The sequence below is a fragment of the Corvus moneduloides genome, chromosome 11, assembly GCF_009650955.1.
Source record: "Corvus moneduloides isolate bCorMon1 chromosome 11, bCorMon1.pri, whole genome shotgun sequence".
In the NCBI taxonomy this organism is placed as follows: domain Eukaryota; kingdom Metazoa; phylum Chordata; class Aves; order Passeriformes; family Corvidae; genus Corvus; species Corvus moneduloides.
In genome coordinates, this window is record NC_045486.1 from 2,669,170 (window position 1) to 2,696,341 (window position 27,172).

A 27,172-nucleotide genomic window follows, 5' to 3' on the forward strand; every position below is an offset into this window, starting at 1 on the left:
GTCTAATGTTCAGTGAAATATTTGCTGTGCTCAGTCTTCCAGGGCACTGGTATAGCCCAAAGCATGGAAATTAAATGACTTCTAGTCCATGAAGAGGGACAGTGGAAGTCCAAGGAATTGTTTGGAGTGCAGCATCCAGCCACCTACGCCAACAACTCTTCCTGACAAGGACAAGCCACCACCCTCTACCCACAGCAAACGCTGGGGAGGTTTGTAGAACTTAAGAATCAGAGGGAACTCCACTGGAGCTCATAAAAATATTCTCTTATGAGGAAAAAAAAATCCATGCAAGATTTTCAGTGCATCAGCTGCTGACACAAACTGTTTCTGGGAGCGTTCGTGAGATCAGAGCAGAGGCAGCAAATGCATTCTCAGCTTATTTGTTCCAGCTGATACCACCCGAATTCAAGCCCAAAGGCACAGTCTTTCAAAGATAACACATCTTTCCCTCTGGTTCCAACAAAAAATGCCCAAAGTACAAAGACAAATTACACACTTGGCTTGTAATGGACGTTAACAGATTTGTGAGATCCAAGGACACATTTACATCACTTCAAAACAATGTTTGAATAACCATCAAAAATATCACCAAGTCTGAAATGTTCATTAGGAATCCTTCTTCCCCTTTAGGCAAGTAATGATTTCCTTGGATTTTGAAAGTGCATCTCAAAGTATGGCCCAAGCTTTAAAATCATTACCTGCTTGCTCTTAGTCATAAGATAAAAATACCCAGGAAACATTTGATAATAATTTTCTCCTTTAGAATGCTACAGACTTACTAAAATCATTATCACTGTTTTCTTCAGCTGGACGACAAGTGGGAAGTTACACATCAATTGCAAACTGCACTCAGGAGACTGCTCACAGGCATTTCTTTGGAAAGCAGTGGCTGCAGGCTGTGCTCACCACGGAGCAAACCCCGTCCTGCCGCCTCTGACAGCGGCACTGCAGGGAGGGACTGGCTCCTTCCTGGAGCAGCTTTACACAGAGGCAGAAACAATTTATAGCTGCGTGTCCAGCACCTAGAGATGAATTTAATAATCATAAAACCATGAGAGCCTCAAGCAGGAAAAGCAGCACATGACACCTTTCTTTTAAGGACATCTGGACGTCAACATGGGACATGTCTCGCTGTGCTCCAGAGGTCGGACGCCTCTAGGGCAGAGCTCTGAGTCCTCTCCACCTCTGCAAGCAGGGCTCTGCTTTTAGAATTAGTACACAAGCACCAAGGTAAAAGCCTGATGATTTCTCTTGACCCCTTGTGACAGGTTTCTCTTAAGGATATCTTCCTCCTTCTTTCAAGGACTTCAACACGGGACATGTCTTGCTGCATTCCGGAGGTCAGATGCCTCTGGGACAGAGCTCTGGATCCTTCGCCCTCTCCACCTCTGCAAGCAGGGCTCTGCTTTTAAAATTAATCCACAAGCACCAAGGTAAAAGCCTGATGATTTCTCTTGACCTCTTGGGGCACAGCAGCCCCGTGGGTTTGGTCACACCACAGTTCTGAGCCGGGTCCAGCAGCAGCGCAGGAGCAACGATGTCCTACACGTGTTTCACTGAGCACTACAACAACACCACGCTGCAAATAATCTGCTGGGGAAATAGGAACAGATTGCAGATGTTCCAGGAGCCTGTGTCACGGCGTGAGGGAGAGTCTCATTCCAGGAGTGCCAGCTGAAACTTGGCAGAGGCTGGGATTGCACTCGGCAGTGCACTCGGCAGCAGTTTGTGGCTGGAAACAGGAAATCATTTCCTGCTTCCACAGGAGCAGATGGAAGAAATGGAAATTTTAGGGATCGGCCTAATTATTGATGCATACAAAATAAACCAGCACTGAACCTGGATTCTACACAAATCTCTAACCCTTCTCGGTTAACCTTTAGCTAGAAACATTTATAGGATCGTAAAATCATTTTGGTCCGTAAAGCCCTCTAAAAACATCGAGTTCAGCTGTTAACCCAGCACTGCCAAGGCCACCACTGCCCCATGTCCCCATGTGCCACAGGTTTTTAGTCCTCCAGGGGTGGGGACTCCACCACTGCCCTGAGCAGCTGTGCCAGGGCTAGACAGCCCTTTCAGTGCTAAAACATGGTGTGATCATAGAGTCCCAGGATGGTTTGGGTTGGGAGGGACCTTAAAGCCCTTCCAGTGCCACCCCTGCCATGGGCAGGGACACCTCCCACTGTCCCAGGCTGCTCCAAGCCCCAATGTCCAGCCTGGCCTTGGTCTTCCAGAACAACACAGAGCTAAAACCAGCTTCTGCTGGGAAACAGTCTATGAACAGGAGGCCATCAAGGACAATGGTTTTCCAAGACCTCTGAGCACCAAATCCTGTGGCTTCCTCATTCATTTTATTATCTTTCTGCAGAAAATTGGTTAAAATAAGTGGACGAGTCAGTTATTTCAGATGTTGCAATGAAGTAGAGCCATCTCCTGCCACGGTCTTTGCAAAGTAAGATGAATGCTGCACTGTCGATTCAAACTTCAGAAAGCCATTTGCAGGGTGTCATTTTTCATTTTGCCGGGGCAGGATGTAATGAAAACCCGACAAGTTATTGATGGTTTGGTTACCTGTCTGCCTTCAAGAAATTGCACAGGTGCTTTATGTAAAAAAAAAAATACAAAGAGTCAACACAATTAATGTGAAGCAATGATGGGAAGCATCCTTTGAGGTTTCCTTTTCTGCTGAAGTGTCACTAGACTGCGTGTCCAAAAGACACTGCTGGCAATTCATCTCCCAAGTAATCAGGATAAAAATATCACCATGGTTTGTACCCTGGCATCAGCCTGGGAAAGATGTGCTGTCTGTCTTCTGGCCATTTTCTTTCTGGCTGTTTAAAGTAATTAAGCACTAATTAGGAAGTTTGAGGTGACAAATATAAAACTGGAATTTATACAACTTTTTGCACTCAAGACATGCTGGAAGAATGGGAGAGAAACTTTTCTTGTTCAATTTCACCATTTTTCCTCCTCAAAATGATGTAGCATCAACATGGACACTTTAAAATTCCTGTTATAAAACAGTATCTAAGTGAGGGGGTCCATAAATGGCCAAGCTTTGTGAGGAGGTCCTTAGGATGTGAGCTCTTGAGAAAACCATGGCTAAACTCCTTCAGGGAGACAAGACTTACTGAGCAGTTTTGAAGTGCAGAGGACAACAAAAAAATGAGGTGAGAGCTTTCTGCTTTTCCCTGGCCAGAATCACTCCAGCTCCTGGAGAAAGGATTCAGCTGCTTCAGCATCAGCTGGTGATTCCCAATGGCCCAAGGACCAAGGACAGGAGGGAGCAGCTCGGTGTCCCCCGGGGCAGGACCTCAGCTCCTCTCCGAAGCAGCTGCAGTGCCTGCGTTGGTCGATGTTCTTCTTTATGAACAAATTAACATTCCCTGCCAAATTAATAAGCCTGGAGGCACAGCTGTGTGTTAACATATCCAAGAGGCTTTCCAGCTCCAGCTGCCTGGTTTCCTTCCTTCTGAGGAGGCTGGGATTTCAGGGAGCTCTGGTTGGGATTTTGCTGATGGAGGGGTGTACAGCCCTGAGACCTGTCACATTCCCACTGCTCCTTCCCAGTGTCAAGCCCTCACCTTCTTCTCAGGACACCAGTTGTGGCTGCCCCTGGATCCCTGGCAGTGTCCCAGGCCAGGCTGGACATTGGGGCTTGGAGCAGCCTGGGACAGTGGGAGGTGTCCCTGCCCATGGCAGGGGTGGCACTGGATGAGTTTTAAGGACTCTTCCAACCCAAACCATTCTGGGATTCACGACTTTGGAAACCAAATTACCCTCCTAGATTGTCCCTGACTCTGGGCTATGGTGGAGAGAACAGTGAAATACCTGGGAAAATCTGGACCCAAATTACTGAAAGCTTGGAGCAGATAAGGCAGTTTGGGTACCAGATCAGAGCAGCTGTCTGCAAGTGCAGTTCTCTCTCCTCAGCGTTGTTTGACAAGGACTGAGTTAGCCGGGCACTCGTTACGCTTCCGAATGCTTCCGTGGCTGAACTCGCTGGGAAAACGCCACCATGTGCTGCTTTCCTGTGCTTTCGTTGGTTTTCAGCTACAAAAAATAGCAATGTTCCTGCTGTAAGCGCTGTGGCTCTGCGTGTGCAAGCTCACACATCACAGAGCTTGTCAGGACTGCGAGATAATGGGACCAACTGGGAAAATTTCCATGAAGAACGTGAGCGTGCCTGGAGTATCTAGGTCAGATCTTGCTCTAACAAAGTGAACCAAGAGGGTCCCTTTATACAGAAACTTGTTTAATTAAGATAACAGATGTTGCTATTACACAAGTCATAGGGAATGGTCGTTTAATTGGACACTTTCACATTCTTTGCTACCAGCACAAAACATCATTTGTTTTTTTATGCATTTGTTTCCTTACAATTAAACTGTATAAACAATGCAGGCACTGTACATTCAAGGAGAAGAAACAGCTCTAATGATGTAGGGGCTTTAGATGAAGAAGAATGAGAGAAGAGCAATTTGTTTTGGGGCTTAAAAGTACAATTATTTTTCTGTCCCAGCCTGAGTACATGTCTGGTGGCAGGGTAAATATGACTTCCAATAGCTCTAGGAGAACATTAGGAATTAAGACTGTTGTGTACATATTTTAAATGAAAGTTGTCTTGGTTTTCCTGCACTCTTTCTGCTGTTGGGGAGCCAAGGAGAAGGGGAGAAGTAGGAAGCTGTGGAGGACCAAGAGGATGAAACATGAATCTGCTCTTGAACCTCACAATGCCTACGGCTTCACCTCTGGGAAATGTCACTGTGTCTCACTCTGTGAGGAATAAATAAATGGAATTATTGCCATTAAGGCATGCAAATTAAAAGCCCTTTGCCTAAGTCCCAAACAAGACCCGAGAAAAGAGGGAAGACTTGCAGGGGAAGCGATGCAGACCCTGCAGGGCTGAACACCCCCAGAATGGTTCAGGTTGGAAGGGATCACTGGAGGTCATCACATCCAACCTCCCTGCTCAGGCATGATTCAGGAGTCCAGACTGGTCCAGAAGAATCATTCTGTGCCAGCAGCAAAATAAATCCCCTGACCAATTCCCTGAGAAATTTCCTTAAGATGCTCTAACAAAACAGCGTCTGGTGGAAGTTATTAAAAGCCAGTTCACTCTGTGCAGCCCCAGATCTGTTGCCACAGATCACAGGATCATCTCAGCCCCGATGTGAAACCCCACAGCTCCCACAGCCTCGGGTGCTGCTCTCCCACAGGACAGCACCTGGGGGTTTGTTGGGACACCAGCCTTGTTTATTCGGGGGCTATGGAAAACCCAGGGGCCATTCTCATCAGAAAGGCATCCCCTGGTCCTGTGCGAGGCTTTCCTGGGAACAGGTGGATTTTAATCGTGTTTCACCTCCTCCTACTCTCCCAGTGGCCCTGTGAGGAGCAGCATTACCAGGACTAAGGACCTGTCCCACAGAGTGTAACACTCACTTTGCACTGGAATGTGACGGGAAGATCAAGGATGGAAAACGATCTCTGTACTTCCCCCATGCAGAAATAGCCTTTGTTTCCAAACAGCATCTGCAATACATCTATATCTGTGCTAGAGCTGTTCCTATGTAAAATTTACCTTCTGGATCAGTCCCCCAACATAATTTTGACTCAGTCAGGCCTCCAAGGCAGGATTTCCATTATTATGGAGATGAAGTGCCTTTAATGACTGCAATAATATAATTGTACCCCAGGGCAGAATTCCTAATAACACAATTGCACAGTTCTCAACTACCAGTAAGAGATGCCCTCGGGCCATGGTATTCATTAGAGGTGCAGCACACACTACCTCAGCCTCCAGAGAAGAATATGAAACCTAAACCGATAAAGCTCTTGTTTTTTCACCATGGTGGTCTCTGCTCTCTGGGCAAACATTGAACAACACACTTTGTTTTGCCTCCTGGACAGCAGGAGCCTCCAGAGCCAGAGTTCCCAGCAGCAAAAAACCATGCGCAGTGTCCCCAGCAAGGAATTTAACATCACACACCAGCTGAAAAGCCACAAAAGCCCCAGGAGGAGCTCTGAAGCGATTGCCATGGCAGCCGTCAGGCTGCACATCAGCATTCAGAGCAAGCACTGACACAGGAATGCTGCTTGTATCTCCACGTGGAATTGGAAGGATCATCTATATTGATTAAGCTTCACGTGATCAACCTGCAGGCTGGAGAAGGATCCAGATGTTCGGGTGCCTCTCTGGTACTCGAAGGACCCTTTAATGTCAGTTTAAGCAGAGATTTCACTGAAGTTTCCTCTCCCACGCCTGCCTAAAAGTTCTGTTTCCCGTCCTAGATGAAGAGATTGCAGCAGCAGCTTTTCCTGGCATCTTTCTTCCTAGATTTCAACAGATTTGTTTCCCAACAGCCAAGAAAGTTGTTGTTTGAAGTCCATGCACAATTGTGGGTGTAGGGAGACAGTGGAGCTGGACTCCAGCCACTGCTGCTGTCCCCCGGGACAGCGGGGAGGAGATGACATTCCAGCAGGCACAGAAGTAGAGCAGCACTCAGCAGAGCCCAGGCACTCGCCCCTCCTGCCCGGGGAGGCAGACGGTGCTGGTGAGCAGTGCCACGACCACAGCAGACAATGTCATTCCCTAACTGTGCATTTCACACGGTGCCCAGGCCCAGCCTGCAGGGCTGGCGTGGTGAACAAAGGCAGTGGCAAGGATTCAACGCCCTCATCCGCACAGGAGACACAGCCCAGTGTGTGTCAGAGCAGTGCCAGTGCCAAGGCACCGCGGCGCTGCGCGTTCCGACACCGCGCCAGGTAATCCCTGCTGGATGAACTCGCTGGCTGGAAAACCCTTGGGCTGAAGGAGCTCAAGATTTCACACCTGCTTGGGCACATTTCACATCTGGTTTGCCATCCAGGGCTGGGTGCCCAGGTGAGAGGCTCCTGGTTGTGGCTCAGCAGGAGCAGGAGGAGCGAGCCTGGCACTGCCACGAGAGCCCGCAGCACACCTGGCTGGGTTTGCCCCTGAGCTCAGCGCTGTGCCCACCACCCTCCTCCCATCACTGCCCCAACTCTGGCTGGGCAGCCCCACTCCCAAATTAGAATGAGGAGCAGGAGCTGCGCTGTGCCAAGGGGAACAGCCTCAGAGCACACAGCACATTCAGCCACGGACTGCGCCAGCAAGCACAGGGAGACAGATGGGACCTCGTGGGGCTGACACCACAAAGCTTCCAGCACCAAACACCTGCCATCCTTGGCACCACCCTCACCACAAGAACAAGTTATTTCAGTTTGAAAAAGCAATACACTTTGATCTATGACAATTTTGACCTCGGCAGCTCTGTGCTCTACCTGCTGAAGGAAGCTTTGTGTCATCGATCACCAACTCTTTTCATCCCAAGGGGTGAAGGAACAGCCCACAGACAACAGCTTTGTAAGGATCAGGGAGAGGAGCTAAACAAGTCAGAAACAGGGTGTTCAATCTTTTAATCATCTGGCTCTAAATGAACTGTAGCTTTCTGCATACTCAGACACACCACCACAGTATCTACTTCAATGGACATTACAGGCTGGGTGGAGCAAGATCAGACTTTCCAAGAGAAAAGAACAGCTCGAACAGATTAAAGCTTTCAAAGATAACAATTTCCTATAATTTCTGGCTTTTTGACCTTTACTAACAAGGCAGGATTCTCCCCATCAATCCTTGTGTCACATCATGTTTTGGAGGGGTGTCAAGGACAGCTCTCCATGTGCTGCTCGTAGGTGCTGTGACACAACCACACCTCTACACAGCCAGCAACAAATCAACACCACAGAGGAGGATTTGAAAAGTTGGATTTTGAATTTAAAAAGAAACTGGAAAAAAAATTATTTGGCCTGTCTGAGAAAGCCATCTTCAAGTCAGGTGTCAGAACTGCCAAATTAATTACTGACCCCAAATAACTCCTGTTTGCAGGACACTGAGTAATGTACCAGGGCTGTGCCATTTGCAGTGGAGGCTTTTATCTCCTGGGAATTGATTTTTTTTGTAAAAACAATGCTTATTTAGAGCACTGCAGAGGCAAAATATTTGGTTTTTTGGAGTGCATCTTTATCAGCTTCTTGGCAGGGATTCTTTAACAGCACACAGAGGTGGAATGGGTGCGATGGGAATAGGAATCTTATCCCCAGCTCCTCAGGACTGAACACTGGCTGTTTCCTCACATATTTGCAAGTCAATTTTGTGAAGCTATTAATGACAAATTTAGCTTTGATTGCTGAAAGTCCCTGGGTTAGGTAATGAAAAAAATGGTTACTTTAAGACATTACCTCTCATTTTCTCTCAGGATGTCTTTTCCTTTCTTCCAAGAATAAGTAGGTCTGGGGGAGGCTTTGGGCTTGCACTCAATGATGACTTCACCACCCACTTTAACAAGAGTTAACTTCTTCAGGAGAGTTTTGGAAAAGTCTGGACCAATGGCTGAAAGCAAAATCAACACAAACCAGATCAGAATTCCCTTGGGAAAAAACAAAGTCAGACTCTTTTGAACATTACAAAATTCCAGGGTTGTTTTGTGCTTTCAATTCCTAAATGATTGGACTTTATGAACTACGTGGATGTCTGGGCAAACAGACACTTGAGCACTTCTTTCACTGCAAAAAATACTTGATTTGTTTAAAAATGTGTGTTCAGCTAAAAACCTGAGAAACCAGTAGCCCCATCATACACATCTTACTGGGGCAGCACCCCCAGGAACCACTCACGCATGAGGAGTATAAAGTATTTCCTTTTTCTGTGTCAGGATCATCCTTTTGTCAGGCAGGAAAATTCTCCCAAACACAGAAGCCATATAATTAATCAGGAATGTTAATATTTCCAGAAAGGCTGGCACTTTTATGCTTTCTATTCATAGCTGTTGCATAAACTGGGTTATTTATTTTAATTCTCTACAGGTGGGAGACACTGACACGGCCAGGTCCTGAACCAAGCAGAACAAGGCAGCACTTGCTGGCTCCAGGACACAAAGTGCTCTGGAATCAGCTCCTGTGCTGCCCCCCAGGCACACTCCTGTGCTTTGTGACAGACACTCAGAGATCCATGAGGCGACCCTCGAAGCCCTGCAGCCTCTCTGCAGCCCAGGGAACGAGGAGATGCCTTGGGGTCTGATTCCTGCCTCAAAGGCTCTTCAATGATCCCTTTGCTGGGACCCCATGGCAGGCAGGGCTCTGAGGCAGCAGCCTCCAGAATGGCTCTGGCACCGAAACCCCCCAAGGCAGCCAGGAGGTTTTATTGATATCAGGTAGGACAACTCATTTCTTCCATGTAGAAAGCTCAGAGCAAAAGGTGAGGCAGCTGAAGGGGTTTAGGAACAGCTCTGGCAGACAGGAGCAGTGGCAGCAATCTCTGCTCTCTCCATGCTCCCTGCTGGCTCCCTGGATCCCTCCTGCTCCAGCCCTGGCTCCCTCCAGCTCTCAGCACTGTCCTTGAGTGCCTTATTGCTGCCTCGGTGAGATGAGAGTTGAGATCTCTGTGCCCTACATCGCCTCGATGCCCCACGACAGGATCCAAAGCTCACCTGCAGCAGCTGGGACACCAAGCCCAGCAAATTCCTTTTCCTCAGGGCACCTCATCTGCCTCAATTGTTTTGGGTATCATTCCTGCTGCCACAGAGGTGAGTAAGCATAATCCCACACTGAAAATGGGATGGGCTTTACGATCCAACAGTGATCCAAGTTTCTGAATCAGAGTTCTGTGATCTCTGAGCTGCTTTGTTTTCCATGTCTAATCACACTCAGAAACAGAGGTATGATATTAAAGACCATAAAAAAGCCCTGAAATCAGCACTGGCTTTGTAAAACACTCCAGAATTAAAGGAGACATCCTGAGGACACGTCCCACCAATGCACCCAGAACCAAATGCCTTAATATTTATATCATATATCATTATTAATAAATTATCACTTCTGAAACTGATTTCTCATACGATTGTCCCAAATTTATGAGCAAAAGAGATTTTTTTGAATAATCCTGTTACTCCCATCTCTGTGATAAATGGTTTAGACTGGTTTTTTGTGAGTCATTTGCTGCATTTTCTTTCTCCTGTGTGAGACAGATGAGTTGCTCACTGTGGGTTTTGTTCTGTGATGTTCAAAACGTTGTCATTTGGTGTTTAGAAACTCTGGACTCATTTCTCAGCACTGCCACAACTTCTGTGTGCCACTTCAGGAGTAATAAATTTAATTTATTCACACCTTTTGTTTGTCCAATGGGGATTTTAATGACCTTTTTTTCCCACTCTAGGCCCACATTTCATTTTTTCAATTTGTTTTTCAACATCTAGCCTAAAAACTCTGTAAGACAAGACTGCATCTCAAAATATGTATTTTACAGTGTCCAGCAGCACAGGAGTCTGCTTTTATTTAAAGACTCCAGGCAAGATAATTGGCAACAATAATTGAGCAGAATCACTCTGAGGAAAAGCTCTGTCTGTAATTTTCCATTTCCCTCTTTCACTTCATTTTGCTGTAAGTCTCACTTGAGATGATTAAACGCCACTAGCAGCAAGTGCTTAACTTCAGGACCTTTTAAAACAACCATTTTAACAGTCAGATCTGTTTAAAAGTGAAAATTTCCCAGGGAGGGCTCAGAATGTTGCCCTGCTTTGAAACTCCAGTGGAAAGGCAAACCTGCTGCTTTCCTTTCAAAATGTGCCTAGTTAAATCACAGATGCACAGGAATTTATCTGCAGGACACCGTTTGGGCGCTTTTCCTGTGACAGACAGAAACAGAGCTGCAGAACCCAAGTGAGAAGTTGGCCAAATAAATATTCCCTGACAGGTTTCTCAGACCAGACTCTCCAAAATCTGTTTTTTGTGTGGACATGAGGAGCTGCTGGGCACAGGGACACCCTGGGAGTCCCCACCAACAAGGATTAAACCTCTCTCCTCTGAAAACATCTCCCTTCTTCCCAAAGGTCCTTTTTTACCAGGTTTTAAGTAGACAGGAAAAGCATCAGTGGGTTTATTTCGATTTCTTTCATGTCCAATAAATCTCAGCATTGTGAAGTCTAATTTATTGAGCATTATCGTACCTTTCTCCAACAGCAACACAGACAATCCTTCACAGGGGTTTTTTTTCTATGCAGGCATCTATCACTGATGATAAAAAATGACCAATAATTGAAACTCCCATAGCTGGAAAAAACCTCGTGCTTTGTTCTTCAGGGTAAATCAGGGAATGCTGCTACTGAACATTTGGTTTGAGAGTGACTAAACTGTTATTTTGTAATCAGGAATTGTGTTTGACCCTTTGAAACAACATCCCTGTGCTGACACAGCACTTCCCAGGCCTGCCACTCATACACGAACATGGTTTGGGACTGAGTCACAGCCTGGCAGGGACCTCTGGGATGGTCCCATCCCACCCCTGCTCAACCAGGAGCAGCACAGGAGGTTGCCCAACAATTGTTCTAGTGTCCAACCAACCTCAAAATAAAGTTTTTCTTGTTTGAAGTGGCATTTCCAGGGTTTCAGTTTGGGGCCACTTCTTCCTGTCCTGTCACTGGCACCTCTGAGAAGTTCCTGGCTCTGTGATCTCTGCTCCTTCCCCTCAGCTATTTCCCCACTTGGATTCACATGAGCTTCTCCTGGTATTACGTGGGAGGAGCAGAGTAGGTGTGCACAGAACTGCGGGGCAGAAGCTGCTTTTCTTTGGGATGGAAGTGTTTTGGTTGCCATTAGATTGCTGAAAGGTCTCTTCAGATGGGAGGTTTGTCACCACATCCTCAGCAGAGTCACCTCTGCAGCCCAGGACCGGGCATTTATGGTCCTGGATGTTCTGAATGGCAATGCTCAGGTGTCTCCATAAATAGCTTTAACCAGCAGGAGAGTGAATGCGCCTGCCAGCTCTGTCACCTGCAGGAATATGGGAATATGGGATGAAGTAAAACACATCTGTTCTCTGCTCTCCACTTCCTCGAGTTTTCATTTCACTCCTTCCTTCAAAATAAATCGTCAAAGATCCCCCTCTGCTTCAGATGCTGCAACTTGGCAAAAGCAGCGTGGGCAGAGGCTCCTCTGCCCCTGGGAGGGTGGCAGCACTCAGGGAGTGAACTCACCTATGACACTGAGCTCTGCACTGGCGAAGATGACGCCGTGCCTGTTCTCCGCCACGCACTGGTACATCCCGGCGTCCGAGAGACTCACGTTGGGAATGGTGAGAGAGCCCTGCTCCAGCTGCACTCTGCCCTGGGGGAACAGCAAAACAAACTCCAAAATAAACAAGGAGATGCCTCCTCGGAACATAAACCCAGAGGCTGTTGTGCTGTATTTTATAGCAAGGTGGATCAAAGGAAGTAGCAGTAACAAGAAGAATTTGCATGCTGCAATTTATTTGTCTGCCAGCCAAATTTATGTCAGGTTAGAGACTAAATGGTAAAACCAATATAGGAGTTGGTAAATGCAATTTAAATTGGAGGACTTTCCCTTGACCCCTCATTGATTTAATACCCAAAGCATTTAGATTAATATCCCTTTCAAGGAGATAAGCTTGAAGCAAGAAATGCACTTCAGTTCCACAGCGGCACATCCCAGCCAACCCCATCTCAGAAACATTTAAAGCAATGGTGCTTCCACAGAATCACAGAGTCATTAAGGTTGGAAAAGACCTTCAGGATTATTGAGTCCAACCTCTGACCAAACACCACCGTATCAACTAAACTACAGCACATACAGGTGTTTCTTGGACACCTCCAGGGATGGGGACTTCAAACCTCCCTGGGCAGTTCCAAGGCCTGACCACCCTTTCCATGGAGAAATTCCTCCAGGTGTCCAACCTGACCCTCCCCTAGCACAGCTTGAAGCCATTTTGAGTCCCTATGGCAATGCAGGCTGGTAAGACTGGTTGCCATCTTAGCCAGCACAGACAGAAACATTTAAAATCCTCTGCAGTTTACTGAAAGCAATGCAGATGTTAATAATTTAATGCTCCTTTACTTCCTATCAGCCACTACCGTGATGTAAGAACAGGACCATCTGCCAGTGACCAGCGTGAAGCAGCCAGAATTAGTGTGTGGAATGAAAGACCAGGCTATCATTTGTCAGCCTGAGGATATGGAGCTCGAGTTATCAATTCTAATAAGTACAGCAAAGCGTTCCCTCCCTCCCCGGGAGTTCGACATTTAAAAAAAAAATTCTAAAATAAAGAGCTATTGGTTTTCTACTTGGCCTTAGGGTGGAAATGTAATGTTTGTGCAATTTTTATCAGGGTTTGATCAAGTATGGGCTGCCGTGTTCTTTTACCATAAGTGAAGGGGGAAAAGTGCTGGCTACTGTGCAGCCAAAGCTTTGGTGACTGGATTGAGTTTGTGGTGACAAGGTGGGGTCATGGACTGGGTGATGACCCTCCAGGAGAGGCTGGGCAGACGTGGTGGTGGGAGGGGTGTGATTCCACAGCTCCTGGTCATCTGCACAGGGACAGAGCTCAGCAGGAGGAGTGGGAACACCACTAAAGACCAGCAGGAACCCAAAGGTTTCATTATCACTTGAAGTTCACCTGAGCATCATAAATTAAAATAATTAATCCGGGGTCATCGTTCTCTGGTGACAGATTCCAAAATCCCATTCAACCATTCCTTCTTCTTCTTTCCAGCCTCAGGTTTGTATTGTGGATCCTTCATTTTGGCGAGGAGCTCTGAACGTAGAGCTGCTGTGTGTCCTGCTGGTCGCTGGCAGCAGCTCCTGGAGTCGCAAGGAAGGTGCTACCAAGCATGGGAGGGAATGGGGGAATTTCCTGTGAGGGCGGGCAGGCCCTGGCACAGGGTGCCCAGAGCAGCTGGGGCTGCCCTTGGATCCCTGGCAGTGTCCAAGGCCAGGCTGGACACTGGGGCTTGGAACAACCTGGGACAGTGGAAAGTGGCAGGGGGTGGAACAAGATGACCTTGAAGGTCCCTTCCAACCCAAACCATTCTGCGATTCCAAGATTTTAGAGCACCTCCATCCTCCCCATCCCAAAATAAACACGCACCCAGAGATCAGAGAGCTGGCAGAGCATCAGAGCACCCAGAGATCCCCTCCCCAGGGGGTTCCAGCAGTGCCTACCTGTGGCAGCAGGGGCTCCCCGTCCTTGAGCCAGCGGTAGGAGGGCTTGGGGCGCCCGCTGGCGCGGCACTCCCAGGACACGCGCTCCTCGATGGCTGCGTGCACATCGCCGATGCGCTGGATCCAGCTGGGCTGGGCTGCAAGGGAAGCAGCAGGGAAGCCTCGTGGCTGGGAACAGCAGCTCTGTGCTGCCAAATGGACGTTTCTTCCCTTACCAGCACGTTTATGACTTTGATTTAATGACACAATTAAAAACGGCTAAACATTTCTGTTCTTCCTTGAGCCCAGTGCTGCTTTCTGAAGGTGGCACGGGCAATATCAGAAGCTGCTTTTATTTTATATTTAGTAAAAACCCTTAAAGAAAAAGAGTAGCTTCAGAAAGCCCGCTCATCCTACAAAAACAAAGCAATAGTTACACCCCTGGTCCTTCAAACAGAGGCATTTTCCTCCTCAGGGTCTCTATGACTTGGGCTTCAAAGCTCTAAAATTTAGCTTCTGACTTCAAAATTTGTCATTTAGAACTACTTCTGCACTGAAATGAGGGTGATTCCAGTAACTCTGCATGGTTATGGGCACTACCTCAGGCCCAGGCTCTGAGTCTTGTCTTGACTCCACATCTTGCCACAGGAATGAAAAACCTTTGGACCAAATAATTGTATTAATTGAATAAACCTAGAAAGGCCACAAGCAGGTATTGGAGACACATTTTGGTAGAGTTTGGTGAAAACTGGCACTGGAAGTTTTCAGCCACTGGTGAGGTTGTATTTTTAATTGTGTTTCACACGTTTTTATTGGTTTGATGGCTTTTTTTTTAAATAGAGTTTAAGTTTAGCCAGATTCCACTAAATTCCACTAAAATTACCACATGGTTTTGAAGACCATACAAACCCTCAGACTTGCTGAGGAGTTACCTTTCCTCCATATATATCTACAACATACAATACTATCCCTCTAAGATCTTATTATTAATAGTATCTTACTATTCCTATAATACTTTTCAGAAGGTCCCATTAAACAATAGATGAGTTCAGATTTTTTTAATTGTCATTTGCCCTATTTTGACATAAGAACATCTGACTTAGCAGGATGATATTACCAGCAGAGGTCTCCAAGAACCTGATTAATACTTCTCCCCGTGTAATCAAAGTAAAAATTAAGATTCCTCAAAGCCAGGTCGCAACTTTACATATCTCCTTTGGATAGGGACAGGGGCCAGAGATGGGCTCAAAAGGATAAATAAAAAATATATCAAAATGGGCAATTGGTATGGTTATACCCAACCAGTGGTATGTCTGTGATGATGTGATGCTGGAAACACAAATTCAGAGAGCTCAGACTGTGTTTTCCCCCACCCCTGGCACCCTGAATGTGCCTACAAAGTGCAGAGGAAGCTGCAGAGCTTTCCACAGTCTCAGCTCCAAGGGACTTCCAAAAAAAAGGTGAACTGAGTATCCTGCCAGTGCAGAAGTGAAAGGAAAAGTGAGTGGTGTTTATTTCTCTGGCTGCCCCTCCTGCCCCTGTAATATTTTAAGCTTGTTTATTGTCTGGATATAAAGAGATAGGAAAGGGAAAGCCTTTAAATGCAGGAAGATGAAAGTCAGTTCTGTCATCTGGAGTAAGAACTTGAACAATTCCATCGAGCTGAGCAATTGCAACGGGTTCAGTGGCTCAAGGACATTTGCAAATTACTTGTGAATTTACATATTTACTATTCTAACAGCATCTAACTCATCATTTTGAAGGGAATTTTATGATCCCATGAAAGGAGCTCTATAAAACCCACACACATCCATTTGCCTTTTTTATTTCTGCAGCGCTGTTTTACAGATTTCCCACATGAAAACAAAACAAAAAAAAAAACAACCCAGACAAAACAACTGGAAATAATCTGCAAATGAAGAGAAGCCATGAATGGTAAGCTGTGCTCTGTAACTAAGTGTGTGCTATGTAAAAGCAAGGATAACTCCTGTGGTGAGGACAGAAAACTCAGAATTCATCCTCATTTCATACAGACTCCCCAGATGAGGGAAATTCTCTCCAAGAGGCAGTTTTTGGGGTAGTTTGTGGGTTGTTCATCCCAACTCCTGCCCTGAGTGCTGAGATTGAAACGTGCAGTGCTGGAAGCTGCCACCCCCAAATTTATATCACCCTTTGGTGCAGCACCCACAAGCCACAGCCTCACACCCCACACCACCCTAACCCCCTCCAATGGTTTGAACTGGTTAAATTTTCTATCCCAGAGCCATTTATGGTGCAGACAACTCCAGAGCGAGCAGCACAGGTCAAATAATAATCTCAGTGAAGAGCTCTGAGTCCTTTGTTTTGCAGGAGCTCGTTCTCTGCTGCTCTTTGGGAGCCTTTTCTAATTAGGTCAACCTCTCCTCTCAACAGTTCAGTGCAGAGAGCAGCTCTTGGCTTCATCCTGGGGAATACTCAGGGGTTGGCTCACGCTGCAAATATGTTTGAGCCACCGAAGGAGAGTCGCCACAACCTAATGAAATTTGACAGGCGCCCACTGGGGATCAGACCAAGGTAACACGACACGAGATTCCAGGCATGATAATTAAAATAATTCAAATAAGGAGATGAAACCAGCTCCTCTCTACAACGTTTTCTGGTACAGCGACATTCTCTGAGATAATGGCAAGGTTTAATTTGTGACTGGTCTAGAAAAAGTCCTTTGGATCATTGCAGTGGTGCTGACCAAAGAGGAATTTTTTACAGGAAATATTTTGGCCCTGCTTGGAGTACTCAAGATAGTACTGGCCTTGGAAACATCCTGGAGGAAAAATCTGCAAGCTGATTAAGACTTCATCAGAGTTGCAAGCAAAATTCGTATGCTGAATCTATAAAGTGAAAGAAAAGGCTTAGAGATATAAGCATGACTCTTACATAAGGATTGCTTTAAAGAAAAATCTCCCCCTCCTAGGAGATGAGAGCTGTCTGGAGTTTGTACTCAGGGGAACAGAAGAAAAGTGATGGAAATAGTGAGGAAAAAACCCTGTTTACCTTTGATCACCTTTCAGCCCTTTATGGGGACAGTTAAAACCAGGTAAATAGGAAAATATGCCCAAATATATTCTTACTTCTCTAAGACAAAAAAATTCAGAGGCAGTCTGTCCTTCACTGTAATAAATTGAAAGGCAAAAGTAGGAACCGGAAATCATGTCCCAAAAGATATTTGAAAATGAAATGACGTGGCAGGTGATGATGCATCCCCTCAGAAATGAGTAACAAACCCCCAGAAGTAAGGGAGAAATATGAGAAATTAGCCAGAAATAAACCTGTAGGACTCTGCAGTCACCTGTGAGTTCAAAACAACCAAAAAGACTCAAGCAAATGAGGTGCTAATACACATCCAGAGTCCAATTCTTGGCTGGTGTATATTGATTTCAGTGTTCCTAAGCCAATTTCTAGCAGCTGATGACCTGGTGCAGGCTGTGTAATTCATCATTAATGGCAGATGAAAGGCTGAATGACTTGTCCATTACTATCTCTATTCGAAGGAGATTGAGACTGAGCCCAGGATCAGAGCAGTCTAAAGACCAGAAAGCCAAGTGTAAGAAGGGAATAAAAACCAACCAGGTGGGAAAAACAGAGGAATAATTGAAAATAAAGAGTGCAGCCAGCGTAAGGCTTGTGCAGACAAGTGCACACGTCATCCTGCCCCCAATGGGGACACAGCTCCTGTGCACAAACCCCTCAGATCCCTCATTTCTTTCCTTCCCAAAGATGACAGGGATGTGAAACCAGACCTCGAGTTACCACTTCTCCTCTCTCTTCCTTTCCTCCTCCTGATCCCCTCCTCCTCACCTCTACTGCCAGTTAAGGACTGTTTGAAATCTATACAACCTAAAGGCGTGCAAATCATCCACCAAAGCAATCTGCTGGAATGTTACACCTAAACAACCTCCATTTGTCTGAGTCTTTGGAAACATCACCAGCTATTGCCACTCGGGCAGGATGTCTCCTTCCTGCCTCTCTACAGGACTGACCCGAATAAGCCAGCCTGGGAGTTCTGCTTGGCACTGGAATATTAAACACCAGAGGAAAAGAAACACAGGAAAATCTGAAGGAGTTAACCCAGCTGATAAAAACACTTCCGCTGTCCCTACCTCTCCTTTACCTCCTGTTCCATGAGCTGTTCTGCACCATTACAGGGTTTTTTCCCCTGTTTTTGTGGGCACCAAAGGGCTGGTGGTGTTACAGGCACATCCATAGGGACCCATCCTCCTGGATTTAGTTATTTTTCATCCTGACACTGAACTGCAGCTGCTCAGGGGTGTGAGGGAGGTGTGGGCTGCTCTATGAGTAACCTCCACATTTCATTTCTATTTGTATTTCCTCCCTATTTGTATTTTTGCTTCTCCTGCTGGAGAGGTGTTTCTCCAAGCCACAATGATAATAATATGAGACTTTTTCTGAATCTCCTAAAAATTGGGTTTCTCTGTAAGCAGGGTTCCAGCAATCCCTTGGAAAGGGAAAAGCCAATGAGAAACATGCCCGTGCTCTGCGCAGGAGCTTGTTCTGGATGCAAGACTTCCCTTGGGCAGCAAAGAACTCAAAATGCAGAGTTACTCCCCCCTCTACTAACAGGTACCTGTGTAAAAGGTAGCAACAGGGTTTTCTAGTGAGTGATGTGAAAGACAATTAATAATAATATAGTCATAATATCATAATCCACTTGCCCTATTTATGTGAATTTTCTTGTATTTTTATCCAGTCCAGAAACTCACTTTATTTGAATTTGCATCAAATTATTTATGATTTGGGACCTAAACTGAGCAGACATAAAGCTGCCTGATTTTCACTTGTGCAAATTTCCTTTTTAGACCTCTGGCCGTAATGAAGAGCATAATCTGGTTTACATTTGAGGCTGTTTTACAGAGTGGCATAAAGTGGCTTTTGCCCAAATAAAACACAGGCCTGCTGATGAAAAGGGGACTCTTTTCACTGCAGAATTAAGGAGCCTCACAAATTCCTAGTGGGACTTGGATTTGGGAAGGATTTAATCTGAAAAGGGGCCCAGCCAATTAAATGGGTTCTGCTGAATATCCTACAGACTGCTGCAAAGAACTGTAATTAGAGACAAATACGTCTGACTGGCTGTTAATGCGGATGGTGCTGTGACAACATTTTTGGAAAACATTTCAACCGCAATTTTTTCCTGGTTTAGCTGCTTTGGAGCTTGGATATTTCCCAGCGTTGATCTGACTGGAAAGCCAGGGACAAATCCCACATTTTACATCAAAATCCTGGCAAACAAACATTCTCAGGGGTGGTGCAGCTCCTCAGCCCTCCCCAGTGCTGTCCCTCCCAGCCCCACTGAACTTGTTTATATTTGGATCACGTCAACCAGCAGCTATTTTTCATATTTTCTGCTATTCAGACTAAATATTTTGTTGGGAAGGGGGATCTCAAGATGTTGCATTGACTCGTCAGAGTCAATCCAGGGAAGCGGAACCCCGGGAGTTCAAACCCAGGGATGAGTAGGCTCTGGGTCACAAATATCAACAAAAGAAGATTTGGCTGGAACAGCATCTAAACTTGCCATGAATTAAACATCAATAATAAATGAGCATCTCCTTGACGCTGGTTTTATGGACAAAAAGGCAATTTCTTTTTAAATTAGCTGGTTAAGGTAACCTGTTTACTGTACTTCTGCCAGGAGAGAAATAACTGTTGGCACTGCTGTTTGCTTGGGATATAAATCTCAGCCCTGCGGAGGGTTAGCAAATGTAAAATTTATGAGAAGGCAGATTAAAAATACAATCAGGTCAATGGGAGTGCATCCCAAAACACACAGCTGATGGCGTGGAGGGCCCTCACTGCAGGGAGAAACTGGGAGAAACTGGGAGAAGAGGCAGTGGTTCTGCCCTGTGTCCCGCTGGGACCTCACCTGCCTCAGCCACGGGATTCAGCTGCCAGGTCAGGAAGGCAGCACCAGCAGCTAGAGATGCTAAAAGGTGGGAAAGAGGAGGCTGTGCAGTCCAATTTGTTAATTCAGAATCAGGGAATATTCTGAGTTGGAAGGAACGCACAAAGATCAAGTGCAGCTGTTGGCCTGCACGGGACAGCCCCAAGAATCCCAGCATATCCCTTTGCCAGGAATTAACCTGAGGCAGGAATAGCAGGGAGAACAAGAGGAACAGCAAGGAAATGTGTCATGCAGAGTTCCATCAGTCAGGGAAACAGGAGTAAGTTGCTGTAATTGCATTAACAGGAACATGTTTCCATGGGAAGGTTGATCCATCAAGGGGAACTCAGCCCCGGGAACAAACGCTTGTGGAGAGCGGTAAAACACAGCCTGGTGCAGGGGCTCAGAGCACAGGAAATGCAGCAAGAATGGATCTTGCACGTTTAATTAACCTCTTCTGCTGCAGCAAGGATGTCAAACAACTTCAGTGTCACTGATGTGCTAACGGAGGAGAAAATAAACACTGATACAAGAATGAAACACAGCAGAAGTCAACCTTCCCTGACAACTTCCAGGAGCACAGAGAGAAGCTGACAACGCTGGGTTATCTACAGTGAGCAGGCAAATTTGAATTTCTTTTTCTTCTATTTTCTTCTTTTATGCCATGCTCAGGGGCTGATATCTTGGTTTAAAGGAGTGGTGCTGTTAGAGCCACGTTGTGGCCTGCAGAGCACATCAGTGCATGTGGATATGATAACCCAGATCCCACTGAATCCCACACTGCTTTGGGCTGCAGGCACCTTCAATCCCTTCCAGTGCCACCCCTGCCATGGGCAGGGACACCTCCCACTGTCCCAGGCTGCTCCAAGCCCCAATGTCCAACCTGGCCTTGGACACTGCCAGGGATCCAGGGGCAGCCCCAGCTGCTCAGGACACCCTGTGCCAGGGCCCCACCACCCCCGTGATAAAAAATTTCTTCCTAAAATCCGTCCAAACCAGCATCTTTCAGCACCTCCAGAGGGTTGCCCTCTCCAGGCACCAGCCCCGAACTTCCAAAAGCAACTTGAAAGCTCTTTGTTGTATTTCAGTAATGAAATAACACTTCTCAGCTTTAAAACCCCCAATTATTAAGGAAAATTATGTTCTTTTTTCCAACTGTTTGTATAGAAGTTTACAATGAGTTACTTTCCCCTAAAATATTTTGCTGCCACGTGGAACTCCAGAGCCCAGAGTACAGAATGCAAGTTGGGCTTTTTTAAGAGATCTATTTTCAGTGCTGGCGGCCAAACACAAGTTATCCTAAAAAACGAACTACTTCCCTGGAAAATCACCATCCTCAAGACAACAAGGATGATATTTTAGTGAATTATCTTTAAAACCTGCAGCAGGAGAGGCGTCTGGCTGACACCTCTCCATCGGGAACTCCTCCACTCTCAGGGAAGAGATGCAAAGGCTTCCCAGTGTGAGAGTGAGAGCAGGACACTCCTCTTCCCAGAAAACCTCGAGCTGCTCTGCTGAAATGCCACGATGGGTGCGAAAACCAGCACGAGCCACAGTGGCAGCTTTTGTGTAGGATCCAGAGTGATAAATTCATTACAGTAATGAGATTATAACTCAATATATGCTGTGGTGGGAGTATTCCAAAGGCTCCATTTACTGCTTTCCAAGGAAGGCAGCTTTGGCCGTGGGTAGAGCAAAACTGCACAACTGATGAGTCTTTTAATTTACTCTCCACATGGGAAAAATCAGGAGAAGCACACGGCACAGAAAACGGAATCCTTAAATCATCTAATTAAAAAAATTAAAAGCCATTCAAATCAACCCTGGATTCTTTCCTTAACATGAAAGATTTCACTTTGTTCTTGCTCTTTCACTCCTTCTTAATGTTTTCTCGTTTCATATTTCCCTCAGTTTTAAAAGGAGAAATGTTCATTTCAATTGGAGGCCCCCAAAGTTCCGATTTCTAAATGAAATGTCTTTTAGAAATATTTCCAATTTGAAAATGTCTCTACTTTCTTTAAAAAAAGTTATATTACCCACCAAACTCAATTCAGGGTTGCCAGCAGGGTTGGTTTCCAAACTCTTTTTCTGTGGCAAAATCACTACAAATCAAAAACCATTCTCCTCATTGCTGGAGCTCAACCCCATCTTCCCTGCTAACAGGAGCTGGGCCCTCAGGAACATTTGGGGGAGAAACCCCTCAATTCCTGTCCGTATTTTCTACAAAGAACAGCACTGTTGTGCTCCTGGAGATGGCAACAGGGCAGCAACCAAACCAGGAATCTTTTTTTCTGTGGAGGTCTCTGCACTCCTGTGGGGGAAGATGTGGAAGCTGCAGCCTGTCCTCTCCAAAACATCTCAAACAGAACCTTGGTACCAAACCAACCTTGGCACCCTTGTGGCGCCACAACTCTCACTCACCTCTGCACAGGTAAAGCCACGCTTTGGGTTTGCTTGTGGGGATGTTTCCAGCAGAAATTTGGGGATGGGCACCAGGACCAGAGGGATTAATGCATCTTCTACTTAACAGAGCAGGCCTTCGAAGCTGAAATTTGACATTTTACAGTGCCTGGCTCAAGGACTCTGATTTCAGTGAGAGAAAAGCAGGTGCAGAAAGCCTCTGAGGGGAGAGGGCTCTGCCCTGACATTGTTAAATCCCAACTCTCTCTGCTGTGCAATCATTGATCCTCTTGAAAGCAGTTCTTAATTGGTTATCAGCAATTAACATTTATCCAGGAAAGCTGGGGCAACCCATACATCATAAATGCCAAGCTGTAAACATGAGGATGCTCCCCCAGATCTCCTGCCTTACCCTCCCAACCACGAGAAGGCAAACAAGCCCTTTCCAAGCATTTCCAGCACGTTTCCATGCCAATGTCCTTCCAGGGATGTGTTTTTGTTCCAGCTGCTCTGATTCTCAATTAATATGCACCATTCCGCCAGGTTTTACTTCAAATTACACCCTTCTCGAGATGTGCCATTTGAAAAGAAAATCATTTTTAAAGTATCCTGGCAAAATGACGTCCTCACAAAATGTTTACTGCAGATTGCACTGGCCACAATAAAGCCCTGAGAGCAGGCAGCCTGCTTACCATAAAATGTCAGCTGTCCTCGTGCCACGTTTTTCCCTCTCACATTTTCAGCCACGCACTCATAGGGTCCGGCGTCCTCTTGCTGAAAGTTGGGGATTTCGAGGAGCCCGCTCGATCGGTGTCTCCGGGCTTTCCTGGGGATCTGCTTCCCATCCGCCCTCCTCCAGCTGATCGTGGGCACTGGGCTGGAGGACAAAAAGGAAGCACAGTAAGATGTGCAGAGAAAGCCATGGGTCTGGTCAGTGTGAGGAGCCTGGCACAGCATCCAGAGGAATTTTATTACGGAGGGGTTATATGTAACATAAATAGTCATGTGTTCATCGTGGTGTATCTCTCACAGAGCCTTAAAAGCAGGAGACATTTTATTATTAAAATGCTGTTTTGACCCAATTGAGTTTGGGGTTCTGCTGTAACAACACATCCATTTTAGGGTGGGCAGGCCCTGGCACAGGGTGCCCAGAGCAGCTGGGGCTGCCCCTGGATCCCTGGCAGTGCCCAAGGCCAGGCTGGACATTGGGGCTTGGAGCAGCCTGGGACAGTGGAAGGTGTCCCTGCCCATGGCAGGGGTGGCACTGCATGGTCATGAATGTCCCTTCCAACCCAAACCAGTCTAGGATTCTGTGATGATTTTCCTACCAGCCCCAATATTTTAGAAGTGTTGCCAGTGTTTACTCCAGAAACAAGAGCCCTCAGGCCCTCTGGCTGCTATGAAAACTGGCCATAAGTAACTCCTGCTGAGGGAAGTGGGTTGTTAGGAACTGCTGCAAACTCCACAATCCAGCACCATGAACATGAAAAGCTGCAGGAATAATAATAATAGTAATAATAATAATAATAATGGATCCAGACTTACTTCCCCAAGGCAAAGCACTCCAGTTTCACCGTTGCTCCTTTCGCAGATGGAACCGTTTCTGGGAACTGCACTTCTATTTTGGGCTCGTACTCTCCCATCACCCCTGTGAACATAAAGGAGATGCTAAGGCTTGGTTGGATTTCAGCAGTAAATTCACAAGTGTTCCCGTGCTAGCACGGAGCTGTTCTATACATCATTACTTGCCCAATTAATCCATTCATTTTAAACATGGCCTGTTCCTAACAGCCGTGGAGTGTGGGCTCTTTTCCCATTTACTGCCAGAGGAGAAGCTGAACCAACTCTCCACACCATCTGCCAAAGATTAAAATCTCTTCATGGCTCTGTTACTTTCTGCTTTTGAACATGCAGGATTTTTGCAGGTAACCTGTGAAATAAGGGGAGCAATAACCAGGGAGGTTCAGCATCTTCTAGAACTGAAACACGGAACAAACAGCCATTAGGAAGAAGTTTTAAAATCCCTGGAGTTAATAGGGGTTTCTATTAACTTCCAGGATTTCAATGCACAGAGATCATCTGCTCCTCGGGTAATTTCTTTATTTTTTACTGCCCCAGTAAATCACGGAGCGTGGCAGCCTCTTTATGAAATTGTGTTTAAAAATTTGTGCACATAAAAAGGCCATTACACTCCTGAAAAATGGTTCCATTTCCACTCACTGTACTGTCTTAGACCCGGCACATATAATTTCACCAATAGTGATTATCAGCTAATTGATGATTGCAGTTTAAATCTCAACAGTGCGGCGCTGCCTGGACAGCAGCCAAGGGAGGAGCTGAGCTGGGTCAGCCCTGATGAATCCCAGAAAACCAGAAATGAGCCAGCAGGAGCCTGCAGTGACACTGGGGCGCATCGGAGCTGCTGGTGCTGGCCTGTGATTGCTGTGCTGCTCTCTGTTCCCTTTGCTTTTCACACAGGATGCAAGAAAATCCTGGTTCTTTCCTTTCATTTTCCAGTGATAAAGCTGAAAATGCTCAGTGTGAAGCTTGCACCAAGTCCACCTTTGCTTGCTGACCTGTTCTGGCACAAAAGCAGGTTATGTCATCTTTCTTCCAACACATTAATTGCAAATGAACGTTCAACAAAGCAGCTGCTGCACAGCCTCAGTTGTCAAAATTAAATGCATTTATTAAAAATGTGAATACTCTCCCCACATTCATGTGCTGCCTGGCACATGGAAGAGGAAACCTGTGATTCCGTGGTGACATTCCAGCATTTACAAACCACACGAACAGCAATTACGTGGCATGTCACTCGTTAGCCCTCTGCATGTCAACACTGCACCATCAAAAAGCTCCAAATCCTGTTTTCCCAACTGGGACCTGCCAAACCTTCGCAATCTTGCCTAAATTTCTCCAAAATCTGTGATAAGTATTAGCTGGGTGAGCTTCAATCAAGCCAAGAACTGCCCCGTGGTCTCCAAAGCAGCAGCTGATGGAACTTGTGGAGATCTTTCTCTCACTTTTTATTTATTCAGAACTTATGGAGATCTTTTACCCCTTCTCTCACTTTTTATTCATTCATTCCCATTTCTTTGCCTTGGGCTGGGACTGGAGAGCTGAAATCCCAGGGGGATGAAACCCCACAGTGGGGTAGGAATGTTTCCCTGGGGCTGTGGGACATCAGCTACAGCCACTGCCACCCTCAGCCCGGCAGCTGTGGCCTCTCACAGCCTTCCTGTGAACTCCAACCACCCAAAAATCAGGATTTGTACCTGGAAAAATCACAAGGCTCCTGCTGCAGTGACAACCTGCCTACCTACATAAATATATATCGGGTATGAAGTGAGCCCTGCTGTCTCCTCTTTATAGGAGCAACATCAGAGCAGTTGAGACATCTCCATCCTGAATCCAAGATCACTTCCATGCAGAAAATCCTCATTTTTCCTGCTGTTCCTGGGTGATTTAACATCTGACTTAGCTGTGCAGGTGGCAGGGACAGAGGAGGAAATAAAAGACTAAAATAGACCCCGGGTTTATAGCTTGGAGAACACTTCCAGTGTCGCACATCAGATGTTCCATGTGTTGGCATTTCAGAGGCTTTTGTATCTTTCTTTCAATATCAAGGCTTAAAAACCTGCTTTGGGATGAAAGTCCCAGGAATTCAGAAGGAGGCTAATTTGTCTGAGGAGATGAGAGGCATTTCCTGACAACACCTGTGAAATGGTAGAGTTTAATTGGCCCATACAGCTGCTGCTGATGGCAATTTTATTCCAGGACTATTTTGGTGCTTTCCTACTGTTCCTGTTTCAATCCTGGTGTCAAAAATCCCACATTTTTAAGAAAAATTGAGAAGCACTGCAGGAGCAGCAGCTCTCAACACCTGGATGCACCCAGCAGGCTTTGGAGCAGGATGGGGCAGCCACAGCTGCTCTGGGCACCCTGTGCCAGGGCCTCACCACCCTCACAGGGAAGAATTCCTTCCCAGTCCAACCCTGCCCCATCAGTTTAAAGCCATTGCCCCTTGTTCTAGCACGGCACACCCCTGTACCAAGTCCCTCCCCAGCTCTTCCAGTAGAGTTTGTAAAAAAAAGTTTTATTATTGAAATATTTAAAAATATAATTTCAGCACTACAGTTGTTAGTATGAGGCAAATTTAAACATTGCTCTTTGTCTGCCATCCATGCCATGGCTCACTGGGGACAGATTTGCTGCCTCTGTGTTTGTAGGAACACAGCATTCCCTGTAAGGGGGGGCAGATCTGGAAAAGCAGCACCTCCACCCCTCCCAGTCCCGTTGTGACAATTCCTCATCACCAACAGCATTTCCCATCCACAGGAATTGTGTCAGCCTGATGGGCAGGAGGCTGCAGCAACTGCATTTTCCAAGCAAGGAATTTTTGTCAAATACCACGAGGTGACAGTGGATCTTCCAGGAGAAGTTGCTAACATTGCATTTCTATTTCTGGAACAAATGTTCCAACTGTTAGCCTTTGAACAGAGACATTTTAATTAATTTTAATTGTAAATTAGCATGCAAAGTATTTTTCTTATCTGCTCAAAAATGATGACGATACAGATCAATTGTCTGTATAAATTTAGAAATCCTCTTTTGCTTTCTTCTCCCTTTTTTGTATTATTCCACAGACCACTAAAAATAGCCCTAATTCTGCTGGGAAATACAGGCTGAGCTAAGACTTACCGAAAAAACAAAGTGCCTTTGCTCACTTTTGGGCTGCATAAAATGAGAAAAACTGGTATATCCAGACTCTAAAATCTATTTTGTTTCCTGTCTTTGGCCAAATCCCATCAGGGTTTTCTTTTGTAA

General features: G+C 46.0%; 1 protein-coding gene across 3 annotated transcripts in view; it reads right to left on the reverse strand.

Annotated features, from left to right (window-relative positions):
* Positions 1-27,172, reverse strand: part of CNTN4 (contactin 4) — a 270,420-nt gene that overhangs the window by 37,965 nt on the left and 205,283 nt on the right. For all 3 annotated transcript variants that reach the window (XM_032120664.1, XM_032120665.1, XM_032120663.1), the window contains 5 exons: positions 23,891-23,993; positions 23,038-23,222; positions 14,029-14,165; positions 12,048-12,177; positions 8,260-8,410 (listed from right to left, as the gene is read on the reverse strand). In XM_032120664.1, the coding sequence (XP_031976555.1) occupies positions 8,260-8,410; positions 12,048-12,177; positions 14,029-14,165; positions 23,038-23,222; positions 23,891-23,993 (706 nt within the window). The remainder of the gene's footprint in view (positions 1-8,259; positions 8,411-12,047; positions 12,178-14,028; positions 14,166-23,037; positions 23,223-23,890; positions 23,994-27,172) is intronic.